General features: G+C 46.1%; 1 protein-coding gene across 1 annotated transcript in view; it reads right to left on the bottom strand.

Moving 5' to 3' along the window:
• The window catches only part of RHOT2 (ras homolog family member T2), a 64,767-nt gene extending 43,795 nt beyond the window's left edge, over nt 1-20,972 (bottom strand). Inside the window, exons 1-10 of the mRNA XM_089664321.1 lie at nt 20,861-20,972; nt 9,060-9,118; nt 7,612-7,693; nt 6,873-6,916; nt 4,992-5,045; nt 3,630-3,682; nt 3,430-3,538; nt 3,247-3,348; nt 1,973-2,071; nt 514-622 (exon numbers count right to left, since the gene is read on the bottom strand). Of these exons, the coding sequence (XP_089520447.1) occupies nt 514-622; nt 1,973-2,071; nt 3,247-3,348; nt 3,430-3,538; nt 3,630-3,682; nt 4,992-5,045; nt 6,873-6,916; nt 7,612-7,693; nt 9,060-9,118; nt 20,861-20,897 (748 nt within the window). The 5' untranslated portion in view covers nt 20,898-20,972. The remainder of the gene's footprint in view (nt 1-513; nt 623-1,972; nt 2,072-3,246; nt 3,349-3,429; nt 3,539-3,629; nt 3,683-4,991; nt 5,046-6,872; nt 6,917-7,611; nt 7,694-9,059; nt 9,119-20,860) is intronic.
• Between the last annotated feature and the right edge of the window lie 3,602 nt (nt 20,973-24,574).

Here is a 24,574-nt window from a genome sequence, read left to right on the forward strand (position 1 = left end):
ACTGCGCATGTGCGGGAGGACGCCAAATGGCGTGCACCCGGAATGCCGAAGCACTTTTGAAGCCGCCAAATGGCCATTGGCCGGGCGGCTAATGGTTAATAATGAGAACTCTAGGAAGATAATATTTATGTTGAGGCTGCTTACAGAAAGTAAACTTTGAACTTGAGATATTTGAATACATGCACGTTTAAGTGAGTGAGACTTGTCATCTTCTCCAGGAGGGAGAAAAGGGGATCCAGGAGCACAATGTGTTTTTTTGTGTCTATTAATGTCAATTGTGACCAGAAGGTGATGGGAGTCGGTGAGTTGCTATAACTAGGATTTAGCACGTTTTACATTTTATACTACTGGTCGCTAAACAAGAGCCAAGCTGTCAATCCTGCCATGCAACACCCACCAGGTCCATGGGGGATGCATTGCTGTACGCTGAGAAATTCCATCTATGTTTGGGGGGGACTCATGACATCCTTAAGCTTTCATTTCATCATCATTCAGTTGTGCCATCAATCTTACCATTTAGCGTCAGTCCGTTGTCCCGTACGCCATCTGCTGTGTTCTTTTTTACAACCATCTTCACATCTTCTAAGGCTTGAGGTGCCAGTGGGTTCCCAAAGCAGGACTGCTACCTCCCAAAAGACAAGACACATATTATACACAAATGCTTAAATAACAGAAAACGGGTACCACTTAAGGACCAGGATTTTCTGTCACCTTTTGATCACAGAAAACAATCTTTTTTTTTTTTGCTAGAAAATCACTTAGAACCCCCAAACATTATATATTTTTTTAAGCAGAGGCCCTAGAGCTGCACTAAATGGCAGACAGTTTTAGAAAAAACTATAAATGCAAATATTTTTGCAGAAAAAAAATGTGCAATTATTTTTCCCTGCAGTAGCCTAGAAAGCATTGCATCCGTGATCAGCGGATCAAGGGTGCAATGTCAGGCTTCTGCAGACAAGCCGTGCAGCTTTCAGTCCATAACTGTACCGGGCTGTCTGTTTGAAAGCTGCAGGGCTTGACAACAAACTACAAGAGCGCTCATGAGCACTCCTGCAGTTCATTCAGAACTACAAGCTGTCAGCTGCAGTGGCTGATGCTACTTGTAGTTTATACATTCACAGGAAACTCTCTACGGCGATGAACAGGTGCCGTCGCTCATCCGTTGGCCGGCACCTGTTGAATGGCTTCTGCTGTATCCAATCACAGCAGAAGTGCGGATAAGGCGGCAGGTTTATATATGTCATTTTGCAGAGAATGTCAGCCCAACAGCATTGAATCTGATATAGGGCAGACGGCAAGTGGTTAATAATCCACAATAATATAAACACAAAGGTTTACACATCGGGGGGTGCCAGGGAGAGGCACTAACATAACCAGCCTACTTGATCAGGACCTATAATTCACACCGCCGCTCATAGCCAAGGAGCCAGCATGCGTTCCACAAAGACCGGAAGTGACATTCGGCCCAGAAGCGCTGAGCTTCCTGATAATGTGTGGAGCCTCTCCATGGCACCCCTCTATGTGAGCGCAATACCTTTGAGTTTACTTTATTGTGGATTTATTAAAAACGAACTTCACTATTTGTCTTTTCTCTCTGGATTATTTGTTCTTCTTTGGTGGATGTGAGCTGGCAATTAATATCTATGGACGGATTGGATATGGTTATTATGTGACCTGGATTGTGATTCTTTATGTTTTCCGGCTGCTCTGTTAGCCGAAGGGTTCTGGTAAGCGAGCAATTCACTTACACGTGGTGGGGCACTTTATTCATGAAGATTGCCATTTTCACTTAATTGATATAATCAAGAGTACTCTGACTGGGAATAGTCACAAAGATGCAATATGTTTAAAATTCTGATTTAAAGGGTCAGGCCTATCCTTGATACAACAATAAAAAAAAAAAGCACAACAAATGTGGATAATAGTAGGTGAGCATATCACACAGACATGAGATTACGGCCTGGGATAATACCTGGAAATAGTTGAGCTCATCATCGCTCAGGATCTGGTTGTTGTCCTGATCTGAGATAGTAAAAATTCGAGTCAGGGCTTTCCTGCACTGCGGTCTCAGCTACAGAGACAAAACAGGCAATGTATTAGTATTAATTATACTCGGGCATCAACAAAGTAAGATCATTTGCAGCCTTGTAGCTGAAAGACATCAGATGAACAAGCCTGTTCTAGAACACTAGCTCCAATCACCAGTGAAATACATTTCATACACTAAACTCATAGTACTGTAAACTCACAAACAAGGCCGAGTTGTGTAGCTATGAGAACGAGAATGGTGTCTAGAAGATCCTACCTGTAATCATGAAAGAGAAAGCATAACCCAGAAGGTTATGGTGATAAAGGAACCAAAAAGACCTCCGCTGCCATTTTTAGGATATGTGATGGAATAAGGCCGCTTTCACAAAGGCGATTTCATTGCGTCCACCAGTCAGTTTTTCAGGTTTTCCCGATTGTATGGTCCATGTATCCCTATGGACAGGCGGATGTAAATTGGCTGGTGTCTGTTTTCACCTGCCTACCTACGGGCCCGATCCGGTCTGTGAAAACGAAACGGAAGGGGATCTATCCTCTTCTGTTTAGGCGGATCAGAGGGTAGTTGGGTATAAACCGTCATTTTGTTTTGTCAATGTCCACTCTGCAGAAACTGAGAAGACATGAACGTGTCATCTGCCCGCTCTGCTCCAATGAGTAGAGGATTTGTGAGCGCTTACCAGGCAAATCAAAACATAATTTTCCCCTTTCTGAAAGGGGCCTAAGACTTGAATAACTTATATTCTAAAAAGGCTTTACTGCGCTACACATTGGTTCAGCGAAGGGCTTTTCCATTTTTTTAGTTCCTACTCACCATAGCCTTGAGTTATACTGTCAAGCCCTACTCCACTGAAGCCACTGATGATGGCCAACAAGCCTGAAGCAGCTGTATGTAGCTTGGAATAACTTTATAATATTAGGCTGTATTTGTACTATACACTAGTGGTTATAACTGTACAGTCAGCTATTGAGGCATAAAGGAATTATTTGCATGGCTCTGCCCGCTATCCCAAAATCTAGGAATAGTCCTCTTATTTCTGCGATATTTGATAGAATGAGATGGGTGGCTACCTTCTGTTATAAGAAAGTTTTATACCTGGAAATATAGGTCAACATCATATAGAACTTTAGTTTTATTATATATATTGAATACAAACATTTCTCTGTATATTCTCTTTATCTACAGTGCATCGCTTCATTTACCTGCTTCTCCTCGGGGTCATATAAAGGTGCGGTGGGGTGTAGTACTGCTTTCTGGGCATAGTAGAAGACTTCGGAGATGTTCTTTAGGTTTTTAGCTGAACACTGGAAAGTGAAAAATAAGGATTGTTGCTCTTAAACCTCTACACCTAACAATAACAGCACATTTCACACCAAGATCGTCACCTCTACACATGTCTCAATCTCCGAGAATTGGTTCATGATGGGCAGAATGGACTCCATGGAACTGCCACTTTGCAGGTCTGATTTGTTCCCTACGAGGATTATGGGAAGTCTGCATGGAATACAAAATAGATAGATAGATCCTGTTTTTAGGAATAACATATCAGTTGGAGTAGGGAGTGTGTTAAAACAAGTGTCTTTACCGAGAGTTGCGCTCTGCATTGCCATTGACCATAGGAATCCACTTTGATGAGATCTAGAAAAGAAGTCTTATTAAAGAAACTCTACGGTCCTAATACATATTATGGTTTTTTCACAATTTATGATGGTATATCCGTATTGCAGTTTCAGTAAGTACATTATTTCCGTATGTGAACAAGCAGGCAGATAAAGCCAAACAGTATTTAAAGTGTTTTTTTGCTGGCAGAGTTTACATTGCTGAACACCTTAATAATCAGTAGATGATCGCTAGAGAAGAATGAATCAATCTGACTAACGGCTTTAGGAAGGAACATGGGGTGGACTGAGTGAATGACAGAGATATTAACTAGGTCTCAAATGTATGATTCATCTCTTACGTATTTATTATTGAACTTGTCTGAAGTGGAGTACGTGAAGATTTTTTATGTTATAGGGAGGGAACGTTTAAAGGTTCATTCTATATCAGGCAAAATAAGCACACATTACTTTCCTTTTCCATGCCAGTGCTGCTCTATTCTACTCCTGGAGCCCCCCAAAACAAGTGACAAAGTCAACACGTACACCCCACATCATCCTTAAATGTCAGCACCCTCACTCAATGATTGGATGCTCAGGCACAGAGTACTGTGCTCTAGGGAGGCATGGGGAATGTCATATGTGTCCGATCCACAAGAAATAACAGGTGATTGGTGATCAGGGTGGCATGAAAGCACAGGTAGGTTAATGCAACATGATACTTAATGTCACTGCTATGAAGTGAACCTGTTATTTTACCTGCTATGGTCAAATTACAGGTTCCCTTTAGAGGGTTGTTAGATGTACACATTGGATCACAATTGGGTTTATTTACTAACACTCGAGAGTGCAAAATTAGGCTCACTTCTGCATAGAAACCAGTCAGCTTCCCGGTTTTATTGCCAAAGCTTAATTGAACAAGCTGAGGTTAGAAGCTGATTGGTTTCAATGCAGAAGTGAGCCGGATTTTGCACTCTCCAGCTTTAGTAAACAAACCTTAGTGTACAAACAGCAGGCACCATGAACCTGAAACTTGGGATCTCTTAAACCCCAACGTCACTATCAAGTCAAATATTTTTTTATTATCTCTTGTCATCCTACAAGGTAATAAACACACTGGGTCGGATGCCAAAGGGAAGGCAAGATTTCCAGTTCACTGCCAGACCCAGGACGTATTTTCATACCCCAAAATAGCACTGGAAAGTTAGCTTGCTTCTGATTAGGTAGGCCATAGAGTTTGTGTGTGTGGTTGGAACATTAGTGGAGTAACTGGTATAAACGCCCCAAAGAATTGTACTGTACCATAGCATTCATTGACTTTATATGTATTATTAACAAAAAGTTCTTACCTTCTCAATGGTATGTAAATCTGTGACATCATAAACAACGCAGACAACGTTCGCCTGCCAAGAGAAAGAACTTCAGGTTAATGAGGTGGTAAGTTAAAAGAGGAGCTTGATAAAAGATAAGTGAAGAAACCAGGACAGAATATAAAGAGAGAGAGAGAAAAAGCGAGCGAGAGAGAAAAAGCGCGAGAGAGCGAAAAAGCGAGAGAGCGAGAAAGAAAGAGAAAGAGAGAGAAGGCGAGAGAGAAAAAGCGCGAGAGAAAGCGAGAGCGAGAGAAAGGGCGAGAGAGAGAGAAAGGGCGAGAGAGAGAGAAAGGGCGAGAGAGAGAGAAAGGGCGAGAGAGAGAAAAAGGGCGAGAGAGAGAAAAAGGGCGAGAGAGAGAGAAAGGGCGAGAGAGAGAGAGAGAGAAAGGGCGAGAGAGAGAGAAAGGGCGAGAGAGAGAGAGAGAAAGGGCGAGAGAGAGAGAGAAAGGGCGAGAGAGAGAGAGAAAAGGCGAGAGAGAGAGAGAGAAAAGGCGAGAGAGAGAGAGAGAGAAAAGGCGAGAGAGAGAGAGAGAGAGAGAAAAGGCGAGAGAGAGAGAGAGAAAAGGCGAGAGAGAGAAAAGGCGAGGGAGAGAGAAAAAGCGGGGGAGAGAGAAAAAGCGGGCGAGAGAGAAAAAGCGGGCGAGAGAGAAAAAGCGGGCGAGAGAGAAAAAGCGGGCGAGAGAGAAAAAGCGGGCGAGAGAGAGAAAAAGCGGGCGAGAGAGAGAAAAAGCGGGCGAGAGATAGAAAAAGCGGGCGAGAGATAGAAAAAGCGGGCGAGAGATAGAAAAAGCGCGAGAGATAGAAAAAGCGCGAGAGAGAGAAAAAGCGCGAGAGAGAGAAAAAGCGCGAGAGAGAGAAAAAGCGCGCGAGAGAAAAAGCGAGAGAGAGAGAAAAAGCGAGAGAGAGAGAAAAAGCGAGAGAGGGAGAGAAAGGGCGAGAGAAAGAGAGAAAAAGCGAGAGAGGGAGAGAAAGGGCGAGAGAAAGAGAGAAAAAGCGAGAGAGGGAGAGAAAGGGCGAGAGAAAGAGAGAAAAAGCGAGAGAGGGAGAGAAAGCGAGAGAGAGAAAAAGCGAGAGAGAGAGAAAAAGCGAGAGGGAGAGAAAGGGCGAGAGAAAGAGAGAAAAAGCGAGAGAGGGAGAGAAAGCGAGAGAGAGAAAAAGCGAGAGAGAGAGAAAAAGCGAGAGAGAAAAAGCGAGAGGGAAAAAGCGAGAGGGAAAAAGCGAGAGAGGGAAAAAGCGAGAGAGGGAAAAAGCGAGAGAGGGAAAAAGCGAGAGAGGGAAAAAGCGAGAGAGGGAAAAAGCGAGAGAGGGAAAAAGCGAGAGAGGGAAAAAGCGAGAGAGGGAAAAAGCGAGAGAGGGAAAAAGCGAGAGCGAGCGAGAAAAAGCGTGAGCGAGGGAAAAAAAGCGAGAGAGAAAAAGCGAGAGAAAAAGCGAGAGAGCGAGTGAGAAAGCGAGAGAGAGAGAGAGACAATAAAGAAAGAAAATAAATAGAACAGGAAAAAGGAGTCAGAAGCATACAGAGGGAGAAAAGAAAATGAAAAGTGACAGGAGAGGAGAAGAGAGATAAAAACAGAGAGAGACAGAAAATAATAAAGAATAACTATTTAAATTGGGGTGCTCAGCAAACAGACCATGCATGTCCCGGATCCCATGGCAAATATCCCCCCCAACACCGACAGGTGGCTATGCACCGCACCATTTGTAAAGAGAAGACTTTGCACTGTGGCAGTCCTATAAACTCGGGCTGTGCCTGATTCAGTCGGCCTACTTACTAAACTAGGAGATTCCCCCAGCAAGTGAAATATAACATTGCATGCATTGAAACTTACTTTTGTTAGTAAAATTGGATTGCTTTTTACTCACCTTTGCAATCTCATCCCTGAGCTCATCTTCTGTCTGTTCCACTTCTACAGGCAAAGGAAGAAGACAGTTAGCACTATTCATAAAAAGAAAAGAAGAAGAAAGAAAGAAAAAAAAAAAAGCAGCTAACCGACATTCATACTAGCCACATGCTAAAACAATTCATTTTATCAATGTTGGCTGGTGTCTGCTGTGTGGCGGCAGTGGAGGGCATTGCCTTGTTTTTTACAATGCAATGTATTGTGTGTACTTTTTTTTTTTTAACCTTTATGGAAATGACGTTTCATTCGCGTCTATCTACTGCAACAGAGTGACAGTTCAGTGACTGGTCAGGCGAGTTCCGGTGTGTTTCTGGGAAAATGTCTGCATGTTTCTGCAAAGCACTGCAACCCATCTTTCAGTATGAAGAAGTTACATAAAAAGCAGCTTCTCTTTGTTGGAGAGGAATCTGTACCTGCAGTGAAAGGATCTCCCTGCTTATGTTAAATGCATTCTGTAGTCTGTGATTTCTACACTGGATACAGCTTCTTATAGCTCCCACCAGTCATCAGAGAGGTAGCTCTGGCATGAGGAAGCAAAGCCCTTTCCCTACCAGGATGATGAACTCCACACCATGCAGCAAAAGGAACGGAATGTCTATGTTGGAAAAAGATCAGCTGCAGGAGACCACAGGCCGCACTGATGGCTAGTCTGTTGCCCACTCATTGCACAGCTTCCACAGTATTGATTATCTTTATTATACCTGAAAAGTCCACAATGTGTGTTGGCACTTTTTCTGGGGTCACATCAGCTGGTATGGTGATTTCCTCCGCTCGAGCTGGAACCTACAACACATATTTAGGATTTTGTAATTACATGGGATATTACATGGGTGGTACAATATGAAATAAATGGGAGAGACAACAAAGCCAACATCCACAACAAGCTTGTTTCTAAATTTTAAAAAAGCGGGTTGTAAAGGATACTTTTTTTTACCTTATTGTATTCCCTGCAATACAGTAAAAAATGTCCCAAGATTTGTAACTCCCCACCCCAAAATACTTTACTCCTGCTGCTCTCAATAGAATCCTGGTGAGTAGAGAGTGAGCATGGGGCTAAGCTGTGCTTTTTACGTCAATGGACACACACAGCCTGGATCAGAAGCGAGCCTGCAAGTGCGCCCCCATAGGAAGCTGCTTCCTATGGTGGCACACAGAGAACAGGAGGAGCTGACAGCACTGGCGGGGGACCCCAGAGAAGGAGTGCAATACCATTGCACAGAACAGGTAAGTACCGTATTTTTTGCCGTATAAGACACACTTTTTCTTCCCCAAAACTGGGGGGGGAACTGTCAGTGCGTCTTATAAGGCGAATATGGAGCGGCCGGTCCGGTATTTCGCGGCCGTGTCAGAATATCGGGCCGGCCGCTCAGCTCTGCAGCGGGACCTTACCTGTTCCTCTATCCAGCGGCGTGCTGTCTTCCCGGCTTCTGTAGTGTGGGCACTGGGCATGACAGCCGGGTGCCCAGTGCGCATGCGCAAGAAGCGGTGCTTTTTGTGAATGGTAAGGCGGTACCTGGGACACATGACAGATCCCAGAAGCCGCCGGACCAATCGCAAAGCGCAAGTGCTTCTCGCTCATGCGCACTGGGCACCCAGCTGTCATGCCGAGCGCCATTACAGAAACCGGGAAGACAGCGTGCGGCTGGATCGAGGAACAGGTAAGATCAAACAAAAACTCTGCGGAAGAGCGGGTACCTGTCAAATTCAGGTACCCGCTCCCCACCTCCCCAAAGGTCAGCAGTCATCTGTACTGTCCGCAGTCTCTGGTCATCCCTGTGCTGTCCGCAGTCTCTGGTCATCCCTGTGCTGTCCGCAGTCTCTGGTCATCCCTGTGCTGTCCGCAGTCTCTGGTCATCTCCTGTACTGTGTCTGCAGTCCATTAGTTCAGAATTTTTTTTTTTCCTATTTTCTGCCTCTAAAACCTAGGTGCGTCTTATACGGCGAAAAATACGGTATACAATGTTTATTAATGTAAAAAAAAAAAAATAGACTTTACAATCTCTTTAGTCAAATACAGTCAAGAAGTATCAGTAAAAAGTCTTGTTATTCTAGAATAAATAGGTCAGATGCACGGTGTAAACAGCATGCTGGCAGCCAGGCAATTCCCAGAATCCTCAGCAAAAGCAAACATGGACTGCAAAACACGAACCTCATCAGGGAATTCCTCTCCCACCAGAGCCATAATCAGAGATGTCTTCCCCACTTGGGCTGCAAAAAGAAAGAGAAGATCAATACAGAGCAAGATATAACTGCAGTTCATGTGGTTTTTTTGGAGTTATGGAGAGCACTTCACTAATATACTGGACTCTCCAAGGATATGAAATCTCTAACACTAACAGCTGCAGCTACTTCTGATTGAAGTGGAGAGTCCAGATACGACAAGCAGTGTTCATCACCCCTGTGGAGCAGCACAGTGGTCATTTAGAAGGGTTCTCGACAATGCAACCCGACAAACGTAAACAGGACACGTATCCTAAAGTGTCTGCTTATGTAGTGTCTGTGCTGCTTGGCAGGATGCAATGCACCATTCTCTCGGCTGCACAGAGCCTGAAGTTAGCTATACACTCATAGATTTCTCCATCCACATTAAAGAGAATGGATGGAAAGATCTCCATTGCGGCTATTTTATTCCGACAGCTGAAAGCCATGGTTGTCTGAATACCCAAACAGTGACTGCATCTGACTGGCTGCAGTCACTGTTTGGCTGACAATTTTCAACTTAGATGTCTCAGTTTTTCTGTTTCAATACATTTTTATTGAAGTTAGTTAACAAAAAAAAAAAAAAAGTCAGTTATAAACATAAAGAAAGTGTTTTGTTAAATTAAAATTCTGGTGCCGAAAATTTAAAATGCACTTGGCTGAAAACTGAAATGCGCAGTTTTTAAAAATGAATATATATTTAAAAAAAAAAAAAATACACTTTGATTAAAAAAAAATATATACTCCAATTGTTTTGTAAAATATGTAAGAGGATGTTACGGCAAGTAAATAGATACCAAACATGTCACGCTTTAAAATAGTGCACGCTGGTGGAATGGCGTGAAACTGCGGTACTTAAAAATCTCCATGGGTGATGCTTTAAAAATGTCTACATGTTAGCAGTGTAAAGTTCCAGAGGAGGCCTGGTGCGAGAATTATTGCTCTTGCTCTGACGTTCATGGTGATACCTCACGTGTGGTTTGAACACCATTTACATATGTGGGCATGGCCTACGTATGCGTTCACCACTACGTACGAGCTCGGGGGGACAGGGGCACGTTAAACTTTTTTTTAAAACATTTTTTTTAATGGGGTTTTTTTTTTTGCACTGTTCCTTTTAATGCATGGATCCCTTGTGATAGAAATAATTAGTGACAGGTCCTCTTTATGGAGAGATATGGGGTCAATAGGACCCCCACTTCTCTCCTCTACAATGTAAAGCATTAGATAAAAAAAAAGCATTGATCTAGTGCTTTAAAAAAAAAAAAAAATGGCCAGAACCAGAAGTGAAATCGCTCCGGTCCTCCAAGGGCATAGAGATGTGTGGCGGCCATCTTTCCTTCACTCATCTCTATGCCCAGTGCCAGGATCGATAGTTTCTCAGGTAAGACTGAACTACCGAGCGGCGGCCGGCGGGTGGACGATGGTGGACGGGCGGCTTTGAGGGGCGGGATTTTTTCAGCACCTGTATCGGTGCTTTTTAATTAATTTCGGTCGACAGCCAAAAGGGGTGTTTTCGGCCGAAACATTTCAACCACGGAATTTCGGTGCATCCCTAGCGTTTTGTCCCACAGGAATACTTGTTATAATATAATTGTGACATGGGGATGAGAAGTAAAATACAGCACGAAAAAATATGTATGGTCCAAGATGTAAAAATTGGCCGCTTAGGGTCAATTGACTATACTTGGTGCCCTTACAAAGTAGGCTCATACCAGGCCCCCAGGTAAGAGAAACAACAATAGAATGCATTCCCCAAAGGCGTGTATGACTTTATAGAACCACACACGGTTACAAAGGAAGCTTACATACTCAAAATAATGGTAACAGAAATGCACCAACTGCGAGTACAAATATTGTGCTAAAAATTGTAAGGAGAGGAGACAGAAACAAGACAGAAAAAAAAGAATAGAAAGAAAAGGAAAAGGAGAGAACATTTTGCTTTTGAACAAGGTATAACAAAGAAGGGGAAAGGGAAAAGTATGGGCCAGAGATGATCCCGGACAAGCCCCCATCTGGAGGAGATTCCTCCTCTCACTGGTAAGTAACAGACTAAAGTGACCAGCTTGAGTCTTCAAAGTCTCTCCCTAAATATATGGATGTCCAAAGGTGCCATTTTTTTTTATTGTTTACATATATCATGTAGAATAACTGCCAATTTCTCACTGAAAATGTACCATTCTATTTTTTAGTTTCACGTGCATAATTGCTGGAATCCCAAATTTCCATATTCTTGCTAAGGTTTGCTTGATGCCAGTAAAAATATACAATAACAGTTTAAGGCAGAAGTATGGCAAAAGGTTTTTTTTGGCCATACTTTTCCTATGGATCACAGGAATGCACTTAGTTCTGACTCAGATTCAGCCAACAGCAGGCTAAAGTCCACATCACAGAGCCGGTCCAGGCTCTGCAGGGATCCCGACAATAATGCTGTGATCCGCTCAAATACCTATCTGGCAAATGGCTCAGCTTTTCAGCACCCTCCACAGTCCAGCACTCCAGTTATCACTGGAAGGGCGGAGCAGAGAGCCAGTGGTTGATAGTCACTGGCTCTGCTCACTAAAGACCAAGAACTGAGTGATGTTTGATTGCTTGGTTCTCGATGTACAGATGGTGGGGGACAGATGCAGCATCAGATCAATGCTGCATCCACCTAGGTGAGTATAATTTCGTTTTCCCCCAATACTGCACTTCTTTTTTAAATGGGCAACATGAGGGTTTGAGGTTCAACAGGGCCTCCTAAGGGTTTTTAGGGATACTCTTTCCCAACACTGTACAGATTAGTTGGTACGCAATCGCAGTTTTAATTTTTCATTCAAAGTTTGTCAAGCCCTGTGGTGCCAACAGGACCAGCTACAGCTCCAACTGGAATTGGCTGCAACACCAGCCGTGTATGGCCAGCTTTACCTGCTTCAATTGAACCTGGAACTAAAGGCACGGAGGCATTGAATACCCATTAATCTGGCCATACACGGCTCAAATTTTGGTCAATTCCTGCCGCGTCCGCTGAAATTCGAGTTGTAGTTGGCCCTGTCGGCTACAACCAGATTGACAAACTTTGCAGGAAAAATTGAAGGACATTTTTTAGCTGAACACTGCAACCAATTGGAAGCCGCCACTGCTTAGCTATTCAGAAAGCTACTGACAGCTGTCTGAAAACAATAGCCAGCAGGGGGAATTCCTCCATCCATTCTGTTTATTGTATATGGAGGAATTTATTACATTTCTGTTGTACAGACTGATAGAAAACCAAGACAGTATAGCTAGTAAAACATAAAAGCCCCAAAAACAATGTTGTTTGTCCATGTGCTGTGTGAACGGATCATAAACAAGCAAAGAAAACACAGGGATTTTCCTTATCTCATCCTGAAAATGCTGATCTGAAGAAGGTCACATGTGGGCAGCACTTGTCACACAATTACAAAGCTTTGAATATCTTTCTTTATCCCCCTTAGATCTCCACTTTGGAAATGCTGGCTGCAGCGGGTTTCAGCAGGAATTGGCAAGATGAGGCAGCATTAACCCCTTCAAGCCTAAGTGTAAAACAAATGTAAATGCCTAAGCACAATTTTGAAACGTTGACATATGTTAGTAAAACCGTACAGGTCATCTACTTTGTACATCCAGGTGGATTTTACCGCGTTTTTTTCAGGACAAATTGGGCTTTCATTAGTTGGTAAATGGTAATGGATATCTCCTGATTTTTTTTTTATTATCAAAGGAAAACTGTCCCAAAATAATTAAAAATATATTTTTATTTATTTAGCAGTGTATTTCTTGTTACTACCATAACCTACCACCAAAGAACAACCCAAAATAAATTCTCCAGCTCTTGACGATCGCAGCGATAATATATATGTGTATGTTATTTGTTGTTTGTACCTGTAGTGCAGTCCAGAAACAATAGTACGCATTTTGCTTTTGTCTTTTTTTTTTTTACCTAAAACACACTGACACCAATTTATTTTTTTTAAATCCTGACCTCTTGACCCTGAACCAAACACTAACCTTGGCACTGAACTAGATCAAACCTTGATCTAGGTATTTTTTCTTTATTTTCTATTTTATTTTTTAATATTTCTTTCTTTATTTTATTTTCAAACATTTTTTTCCCTCTATGCCAGGAGTTAGAGAGATACAATGTATAATGGAATGTGTATAATGATACAATGTATAATGGAATGTATATAATGATACAATGTATAATGGAATGTATATAATGATACAATGTATAATGGAATGTATATAATGATACAATGTATAATGGAATGTATATAATGATACAATGTATAATGGAATGTATATAATGATACAATGTATCTCTCTCCTCCATTCATAGAGAGAGAGAAAAAAAACAAGGGGGCCGGGCTGCACAGTGACTGATCACTGTGATAGCCAACCAGAGCCGGAACCGGAATTGGGAGTCCTGAGTCCCGATCGTTAGAATGGGACCCGATGCTCTCAGTGACACCCCGCTCTTTGTGATGGGAGTGCGCTGTGCGGCGCGCTCCCAGCACAAAGACAGGTACGCATATATGCGGCCCCCACAGAAAAAAAAGCCGTTCTGGGGGACCTCATATTTGTGTTACGTCAGCGTCAAGGGGTTAAGCACGTTTTGGGGGACTATATGGCAAACACTTAGGGGTTGATTTACTAAAGGCAAATAGACTACGCACTTTGAAATGTGCAGTTGCACTTTGCAAGACCAGTTGCTCCAAAACTTAGTAAATGAGCAGAAGCTCTGCTTTCTTCCTTCCTCCAATCATGTGCAAGCAAAAATGCTGTTTTTGCCTTTTTTTCCTTGCACATGATTGGGTATTCTTTGCAAAGTGAAGCTTTACCTCATTTACTAAGCCCTTGGAAGAGTGCAACTGCACTTTGCAAAGTGCACAGTCTATTTGCCTTTAGTAAATCAACCCCTTAGGCCGGCCACAGACGGATCTAAATTCGGCCCGTTCAGCAGGAATTGACTGAATTGTGATGCATCTATATGCAGGCTGTTTGTACTGAAGTTGATTCATCAATTGACTTCAATACAACCGTTTTTTTTTTCTTTTGTGTGATTACTGCTGCGGCTGTAACCGCCGGTAGTGATCATTGTATTCTGACGGCTAGGAAATCTCCTGCTGTCAGAATACTGACTGTGTTGATGGGGGAAATCGAGCAATTGTGTTTCTTTCAACCCATGGTTGAAGGAAAGACAACTGCATAATCTATGACTTGCTGTACTGCATGCCTGCTGTGTTATGATCTGATTGGTCTATAAGCTCACAATACAGAGGAGCAAAAGCTGGAAAAGCACGTCCACCTTCCAGCGATATCACGGTTACATCCTTCGCCGACTGCCGTCATCTTCTCCCAGGGCACCACGGTTTAGGCCTCTCTATGGTCAGTGGGGATGACATCACCCCACGCATGTGCCGGGAGTCAGCCATTCCTCCAAAACAGCAAAGCACAGCGTTCATTCAAAGACTGCAAGCAGGAAGCTAAGTGTGTCTTAGGCCGGCCATACATGGGTCAAAAATCGACTGATTTTTCTTCCGAAAGTCGGACCTATGAATAATTGGTTGATTTTCGCTCTGTTAGTGGGTCAATGGCACCAGCCGATTATCGTGGTTCCTCCCCTTTTCAGTGATCGGGCATGTTGGAAAATTCATGAAAAACAACCGATTTTCGACTCAACGACGGTCAAATCGTAGGATCGTTTTTCCGAAAAGAATATGTGCATGAGCCGTGACCTGGTAGGAACAGAAGTTTTGCCTGTTATATGGGGTGAACTTTATAACTCGGTCGGCCAATTTTTTAAATCATTGCTGGCGCCATCGGATTACCGAGCAAACGACGTTTCCGATTTTCGGATGCAAAATTGTTCGGAATTCGAACTGTGAATGGCCTGCATAATTGCAGAACAGACATAGAGGGATTTATTTACTAAAGCTGGAGAGTCCAAAATCGGACTCCCTTCTGCATAGAAACCAATCAGCTTCCAAGTTTCATTGCCAAAGCTTCATTGAACAAGCTGAGGTTAGAAGCTGATTGGTTTCTATGCAGAAGGGAGTCTGATTTTGGACTCTCCAGCTTTAGTAAATAAACCCCAGTATGTCTCCTCTACAAAAAAAACAAAAAACAAGAGCCCCGCTCCATGTTTTTAACATTTTAGCTCCCTTAGGGATCATTGCCATGTTTATACAGTTATACATTTAAAGAGACCCTGTCACCAGACCAGTCATTTCAACAAAACTCCTCCCACAGGATTATATGAGCATTTGAAAAGGTATTAAACCCCAAAACAAACATGTTTTTGCATGTTACTGCAGCTTACCCATTCCTAGATGTGAAGTCTACATACATTTTCTTTCCCTTATTTTCACCTGATGATCCAGCCAGTAAGTCTGTTGTTTTTCAAAAGAACAAGCTGTCCCACAGATGTAGCAGTTTGAGGGAAGGGGAAAACCATTGACAGGGTGTTTATAATAATCTTTTATTTATGTAAAGCCTTTATGCCAAAAGGAAACAACCGGCTTGAATGGTGATAGCTGGAGTTTGGCCTCAGTTTTAGTGTATTTAAATCAGCTAGCACATCTAACGCTCCCCTCCCCCCATAGACTGACAATGCTGCTGTCCAAACGTGCCCCCTGTGCTCCTAAAAATTGTTACTAAACCCACAACAGTAAAATCAGTCTGTACATTGGATATAAAAGTCTACACACCCCTGTTAAAATATCAGGTTTCTGTGATGTAAAACAGAAATCATTTCAGAACTTTTTCAACCTTTAATGTGACCTATAAACTGTACAACTCAGTTAGCCAACAAACTGAAATCTTTTAGGTGGAGGGGAGTAAAAATAAAAACCTAAAATAATCTTGTTGCATAAGTGTTCACACCCTTACACTAATCCTTTGTTGAAGCCCCTTTTGATGTGATTCCAGCACTCAGTCTTTTTGGGGAGGAGTCTATCAGCATGGCACATCCTGACTTGGCAATATTTGCCCGCTCTTCCCTACAAAAACACTCCAAATCTGTCAGATTGCGAGGCCATCTCCTGTGAACAGCCCTCTTCAGATCATCCCACAGATGTACAATCGGATTCAGGTCTGGGCTCTGGCTAGGCCATTCCAAACCTTTCATCTTCTTCTGGTGAAGCCATTCCTTTGTTGATTTGGATGGATGCTTTGGGTGGTTGTCATGCTGAAAGATGAAGTTCCTCTTCATGTTCAGCTTTCTAGCAGAAGCCTGAAGGTTTTGTGCCGATATTGACTGGTATTTGGAACGGTTCATAATTCCCTCTACCTTGACTAAGGCCCCAGTTCCAGCTGAAGAAAGACAGCCCCAAAGCATGATGCTGCCACCACCATGCTTCACGGTGGGTATGGTGTTCTTCTGGTGATGTGCAGTGTTGTTTTTGCGCCAAACATATCTTTTGGAATTATGGCCAAAAACCTCAACCTTGGTTTCATCAGACCAGAACATATTTTCCACATGCTTTTGGGAGACTTCAGATGTGTTTTTGCAAAATTTAGCTGGGCTTGGATGTTTTTCTTCATAACAAAAGGCTTCCGTCTGGCCACTCTACCCCATAGCCCAGACATATGAAGAATACGGGAGATTGTTGTCACATGGACCACACAGCCTGGACTTGCTAGATATTCCTGTAGCTCCTTTCATGTTGCTGTAGGTCTCTTGGCAGCCTCCCAGACCAGTTTACTTCTCGTCTTTTCATCAATTTTGGAGGGACGTTCAGTTCTTGGTGATGTCACTGTCGGTGATGTCACTGTCGGTGATGTCACTGTTCTGCCATATTTTCTCCACTTGATGATGACTGTCTTCACTGCGCTCCATGGTATATCTATTGCCTTGGGAATTCTATTGTACGCTCCTCCTGATTGATACCTTTTAACAATGAGATCCCTCTGATGCTTTGGCAGCTCTCTGCGGACCATGGCTTTTGCTGTAGGATGCGACTAAGAAATTGTCAGGAAAGTCCGACTAGAACAGTTGAACTTTATTTGGGGTTAATCGAGGCACTTTAAATGATGGCCGGTGTGTACCGACTCCTATGTAACATGATTTTGAATGTGATTGCTTAATTCTGAACACAGCTACATCCCCAGTTATAAGAGGGTGTGCACACTTATGCAACCACATTATTTTAGTTTTTTTATGTTTACTCCTCCAATAAAAGATTTCAGTTTGTTGTTCAACTGAGTTGTACAGCTTATAGGTCGCATTAAAGATGGAAAAAGTTCTGAAATGATTTCTCTTTGTCTCAATTTTTTTACATCACAGAAACCTGACATTTTTAACAGGGGTGTGTAGACTTTTCGTATCCACTGTATATGCAGAAAAACATGCTTGTTATACTCACTGTGGAACTTAAGAGGTTAATACTCTGCGTTGTGTAAAAAGGCTGTTTGATCCTGTCTTCTCTGATCCTTCCCTTCATCTACTGTCCCCAATCCATCTCCTGATAGATCAGAGCCTTGGGGGCAATCTGCACATGCTCCGTTTAGTGTGTATTGCAAGAGATTTTTTTTTCTTTTTCTTGGGAGGGTGAATGTGATCAGCACAGGGCCAATCAGCACTGTCCATACAGAGGGTCAGGGGTCCTGCAGCCTCATAGGACAGTCAAGGGAGAATAAAAACTCCTCCTACAAACTTTAACCAGTGCTCTGCTGGACACTGATAGAAGTCACAAGAATGCTCTAACTGCTGATGAGAAAAAGTATTTAACAGTTTATATTTACTAAAATAATTGCATTTCCATTTTGTGTGTACTGTGGGAGACCAGATATAGTGAATGCGGGGTCCGGGGAGACCGGATATAGTGAACGCGGGGTCCGGGGAGAGCGGATATAGTGAACGCGGGGTCCGGGGAGAGCGGATACAGTGAACGCGGGGTCCGGGGAGAGCGGATACAGTGAACGCGGGGTCCGGGGAGAGCGGATACAGTGAACGCGGGGTCCGGGGAGAGCGGATACAGTGAACGCGGGGTCCGGGGAGAGCGGATACAGTGAACGCGGGGTCCGGGGAGAGCGGATACAGTGAACGCGGGGTCCGGGGAGAGCGGATACAGTGAACGCGGGGTCCGGGGAGACCGGATACAGTGAACGCGGGGTCCGGGGAGAGCGGATACAGTGAACGCGGGGTCCGGGGAGAGCGGATACAGTGAACGCGGGGTCCGGGGAGAGCGGATACAGTGAACGCGGGGTCCGGGGAGACCGGATACAGTGAACGCGGGGTCCGGGGAGAGCGGATACAGTGAACGCGGGGTCCGGGGAGAGCGGATACAGTGAACGCGGGGTCCGGGGAGAGCGGATACAGTGAACGCGGGGTCCGGGGAGAGCGGATACAGTGAACGCGGGGTCCGGGGAGAGCGGATACAGTGAACGCGGGGTCCGGGGAGAGCGGATACAGTGAACGCGGGGTCCGGGGAGAGCGGATACAGTGAACGCGGGGTCCGGGGAGAGCGGATACAGTGAACGCGGGGTCCGGGGAGAGCGGATACAGTGAACGCGGGGTCCGGGGAGAGCGGATACAGTGAACGCGGGGTCCGGGGAGACCGGATACAGTGAACGCGGGGTCCGGGGAGACCGGATACAGTGAACGCGGGGTCCGGGGAGAGCGGATACAGTGAACGCGGGGTCCGGGGAGAGCGGATACAGTGAACGCGGGGTCCGGGGAGAGCGGATACAGTGAACGCGGGGTCCGGGGAGAGCGGATACAGTGAACGCGGGGTCCGGGGAGAGCGGATACAGTGAACGCGGGGTCCGGGGAGACCGGATACAGTGAACGCGGGGTCCGGGGAGAGCGGATACAGTGAACGCGGGGTCCGGGGAGAGCGGGTACAGTGAACGCGGGGTCCGGGGAGGCCGGGTACAGTGAACGCGGGGTCCGGGGAGGCCGGGTACAGTGAACGCGGGGCCCGGGGAGGCCGGGTACAGTGAACGCGGGGCCCGGGGAGGCCGGGTACAGTGATTGCGGGGCCCGGGGAGGCCGGGTACAGTGAACGCGGGGCCCGGGGAGGCCGGGTACAGTGAACGCGGGGCCCGGGGAGGCCGGGTACAGTGAACGCGGGGCCCGGGGAGGCCGGGTACAGTGAACGCGGGGCCCGGGGAGGCCGGGTACAGTGAACGCGGGGCCCGGGGAGGCCGGATACAGTGAACGCGGGGCCCGGGGAGGCCGGATACAGTGAACGCGGGGCCCGGGGAGGCCGGATACAGTGAACGCGGGGCCGGATACAGTGAACGCGGGGCCCGGGGAGGCCGGATACAGTGAACGCGGGGCCCGGGGAGGCCGGATACAGTGAACGCGGGGCCCGGGGAGGCCGGATACAGTGAACGCGGGGCCCGGGGAGGCCGGATACAGTGAACGCGTTGCCCGGGGAGGCCGGATACAGTGAACGCGGGGCCCGGGGAGGCTGGATACAGTGAACGCGGGCTGGATACACGGGCGTACTAATACAGGAGGTGTGTTACTGGCCAGATCACCAGGTGAAAACAGGGGGGGGGGGGAACCACAGGAAACTAATGCAGCCGCCACATCTAATGATTGGTAAACTGCAATATACATTTTTGGGATTAATGCATTTTATTCATGTTATTTCCTATAAAATCCTCTCTTGTTAGTCATCTAGAAGCCCAGACTGCTGCTGGGTGCCGCCATCTTGGATGTGATGTCAGCAGACTCGGAGCTGTCACTCGAGTGACCCTCTATAGCAGGGTAGGCAATCTTGGCACCCTGGCTGTTGTGGAACTTCAGCGTACACCCATGTGAGGGACATATTTGCCCACATAGGTGTTCTGTACATCCCCGTGTGATCAAACCCATTGTCCCCTCCCCAGCAGCTACACGCAAGGTTCTGTGCATCCCCGTTCGGTTCAATACGACTGCATGGACACAGCCGCTTTTCCCAATTTGACAGTCATATGGCTGCATGGCCCAAACACAGACAATGTGCATTTGGGGGTCGTGTCACACTGGGAGCAGCAATCCAATAGACATCAAAGAGACTGCCTGTATGTGCTGGCCCAGCTCCTCCAGCTTTCACATAACCTTGGTTGTAGCTGCTGGTGGAGGCATGAAGAGGAATACTCGGCACTCCAGTGGTGGGGAAACTACAAGTCCCATCATCCCTCTTGTTACCTGTTAGGTGTCATTCACACAGGCGTACTACTGTGTGTGCCCCCCCCCCTGGGCCAGGTTTGTGCACATGGGGGTGCACAAGTGTTCTGTACATCCCCGTGTGGTCACAGACATTGTCCCTCCCCCTGCAGCTACAAGCAAGGATATGTAGGAAGGGGTGTAGGAGCTGGGCCAGCACAGATTGCAATTAGACACTCCCAGAAGAGGAGAGGGCCTTGCACTTTTTTTAGCAATTTCAGAGGCACATTACAAGAGAATAAAAAGTAATTTATGAAAAGGAGAAAAACTGCAACAGCATTTCAGATGGTTATGATAGGCGATGGCTTCATTGATGAATGGGGTCTCCTCCCCTCCCCCAGGTTCGCCTCTATAATATCACCTGACACACTGCAGGGCCATTCCCAGGCCGTTGCCCCTAGCAACCGATAAAAACTACAGGCTCTGGCCTGGTTGCTACGGGCAACAAACCCTCCATTCCAAATGACCCCTGCGGGTGAGTCAGGCGGAGGCAGCACCTGTCGGAGGTGACATTGACACTCCCCACACCCTGCTGAGCGGGTTCATAATGTCCCCGGCGTGTCCCCCTCCCCCGACTACCCCGGGCTCACCCTCCCCCAGGAGGAGGATCCTCACGTCCCGCTTCATGGCTCCGGCGCCGCCAACACCACCGACTTCCGGGTGCCCAGGCGGACCGCCAGTGACAGAGCCCCACCACTTCCGGCGTCCCTCTCCACCAGCCTTACGTCACATCCGCCCCCCAGCGCTTAGCTTCTGCTTGCTATAGCAACGGAGGGGGTAGGCGGGGCCGCTACCTGCCTGGGAGCACGTAAACGAGGATGGGCGGTGACCTGTCATACGACGTGCGCTGGTCCGCTTTGGTTCGCCTTCTCCACGTGCTGAAAAAGCAGAGAGACTGTTGCCTATAGCAACCGATCAGCGCACAGCTGTGGCTAACATCCAGGGATGTGATTGGTTGTCATGGGCAACTCGCTTATCATATACATACAACAGTGACATCCAGGGCTGGGGATAAGGGGGTAACACCAGAGGCGGACTGACAACTCATGGGGCTCCCGGGCAATAAGGGATCATGGGGCCCCTGTGTCCTTGCCCACACTCCAAGCACACCCATAAAAGCCTGTAAAAGGTACCAGGGGCATTTCATGGGGCCCCCTACTGACCCCGGGCCCTCGGGCAGTGCTCGGTCAGTCCACCACTGGGTACCACCAGTCCTCCTGTAGGGGGCCCAGGACAGAAGGGGGGCCCAGGTAGCAGGTGAATCGGATGTGGGCAGGGAGGATGATCGGCGTGTTGGGGGGGGGGGGGGGGCAAATACTGGAACCGATCCCCTGTATGGCTCTCTCTGCAACAGCTGAAAGCTGGCTTTTTCTGCTGTATCTCCCTATGGCTTTCAGCTGTTGCAGAGAGAGCCATAAAGGGGATCGGTTCCAGTCAGGGGCGGACTGACAACTCATGGGGCCCCGGGCAAGAGAGGTTCATGGGGCCCCTGTGTCCTTGCCCAAACTCAAAAAAGCCTATGAAATGGTACCAGGGGCATCTCATGGGGCCCCCTACTGACCCCAGGCCCTCAAGCAGTGTGAGTTTCCCAATGGTTAATCCGCCCCTGGTTCCAGTAATTGCTCCCCCCATCACCCTCCCTATGCACCATATGTTTCCCCCTAGTGTCCAGGCACCCGTGTGCCCTCACAGGAGGAAAGGTTCGGCAAATATGTCACATGTACCAGCCCCTTCCTTTCCTGAATTAACAATGATTGTTACCGATCCCTCACTGTGCTCATTCATACCTGAAGCATAGAAAAATGCATTTTTGGGGTTTTTTTTTTGGATGAGGGGGGCTCTGTGGTTTCTAACAGCAGCCCTGCTGCCATCACTCACACTTCTCACTGGATGCTGAACAAAGGGACCGATTTCATAGCAACCTATCAGCTGGGATGAAGAAAGGTGGGTCATGGGGGATCCAAGGGATTGCCACGTGCGGTTCATTATTCATACTGACCGGAGCGCTCATAGCTCTCCCTGCATGCGGGAACCTACATATTGCACAAAATGGGGGGGGGGGGGGGGCACCAAAAATGGGCAAACCAGTTTCTGTATACATTCGTTTGTTAATTTATTGTATTATTGCATATAGTGATTTTCTATATTTGTATATAACTGTATTTGTTTTATTTTTACAAAAAAGGAGGTAGACAAGATGGAACACCTGGTCTTTTTCTAAATTTATTATATTATAGTCTATATTGATGGATGGATAGAATGATAGAGAGATAGATATGAATAGATAGATACACTGCCTTGAAAGAATCTTCATACCCCTTGAAATTTTCCACGTTTTGTCATGTTTCAACCAAAAAACGTAAATGTATTTTATTGGGATTGGATGTGATGGACCGACACAAAGTGGCACATAATTGTGAAGTGGAATGAAAATGAGAAATGGTTTCCAACATTTGTTACAAATACATATAGAGTATGAAAAGTGTGTCTGCATTTGTATTCAGCCCCCCGGAGTCAATACTTTGTAGGACCCCTTTCCCTGCAATTCCAGCTGCAAGTCTTTTTGGGGATGTCTCTCCCAGCTTTGCACATCTAGAGAGGGACATTTATGTTCATTCTTCTTTGCAGAATCTCCCAAGCTCTGTCAGATTGGATGGAGAGCATCTGTGATCAGCAATTGTCAGGTCTGGCCACAGATTCTCCATTGGATTTAGGTCTGGCCTGTGACTGGGCCATTCTAACACATGAACATGCTTTGATTTGAACCATTCCATTGTAGCTCTGGCTGGAGTTTCGGGTCATTGTCCTGCTGGAAGGGGAACCTCCGCCCCGGTCTCAAGTCTTTTGCAGATTCTAACAGGTTTTCTTCTAAGATTGCCCTGTATTTGGCTCCATCCGTCTTCCCATCAAATCTGACCAGCTGCCCTGTCCCTGCTGAAGAAAAACATCCCCACCACATGATGCTGCCACCACCATGTTTCACGGTGGGGATGGTGTGTTCAGGGTGATGTCCATTGTTAGTTTTCCGCCACACATAGCGTTTTGCTTTTAGGCCAAAAAGTTCAGTTCTGGTCTCATCTGACCAGAGCCCCTTCTTCCACATGTTTGCTGTGTCCCCCACATGGCTTCTCACAAACTACAAATGAGACTTCTTATGGCTTTCTTCCAACAATGGCTTTCTTCTTGCCACTCTTCCATAAAGGCCAGATTTGTGGAGTGCACGACTAATAGTTATCCTGTGGACAGATTCTCCCCCCTGAGCTGTGGATCTCTGCAGCTCCTCCAGAGTTCCCATGGGCCTCTTGGCTGCTTCTCTGATGAATTCTCTCCTTGCCTGGCCTGTCAGTTTAGGTGGACGGCCATGTCTTTGTAGGTTTGCAGTTATCATACTCTCTACATTTTCGGATGATGGCTTGAACAGTGCTCCGTGAGATGTTCAAAGCTTGGGATGTTTTTTTTTTATAACCTAGCCCTGCATTAAACTTCTCCACAACTTTATCCCTGACCTGTCTGGTGTGTTCCTTGGCCTTCATGATGCTGTTTGTTCACTAATGTTCTCTAAGAAACCTCTGAGGGCTTCATAGAACAGCTGTATTTATACTGAGATTACATGACACACAGGTGGACTTACTAATTAGGTGACTTCTGAAGGCAATTGGTTCCACTAGATTTTAGTTGGAGGTATCAGAGTAAAGGGGGCAGAATACAAATGCACGACACACTTTTCAGATATTTGTAAAAAAAATGTTGAAAACCATTTATCATTTTCCTTCCCCTTCACAATTCTGTGCCACTTTGTGTTAGTCTATCCCATCAAATCCCAATAAAATACATTCATGTTTTTGGTTGAAACATGACAAAATGTGGAAAATGTCAAGGGGTATGAATACTTTTTCAAGGCACTGTAGATGATAGATAACTTGGTCTCTCTACATGTAAACCCTCACCTTGTAATACAACCCATTCAAAATGAAAGGTAAAACATTTGTGTATAGACATAAAAAAAAATATGAATACCTTTCCTTCTTTTAGGAAGGGGAGGAGAGAGAGAGAGAGAGGGGGGGGGGGAGGGAGGGAGGAGAGAGAGAGAGAGAGAGAGAGGGGGGGGGGGGGGGGGAGGGAGGGAGAGAGAGAGAGAGAGAGAGAGAGAGGGGGGGGGGGGGGGGGGGGGGGGAGGGAGGGAGAGAGAGAGAGAGAGAGAGAGAGGGGGGGGGAGGGAGGGAGGAGAGAGAGAGAGAGAGAGAGAGAGAGAGAGGAGGGGGGGAGGGAGGGAGAGAGAGAGAGAGAGAGAGAGAGAGTCAAGG

This window comes from Staurois parvus, unplaced genomic scaffold (genome assembly GCF_062004578.1).
Source record: "Staurois parvus isolate SC_StPar_1 unplaced genomic scaffold, SC_StPar_1.0 ptg001882l, whole genome shotgun sequence".
NCBI classification, from domain to species: domain Eukaryota; kingdom Metazoa; phylum Chordata; class Amphibia; order Anura; family Ranidae; genus Staurois; species Staurois parvus.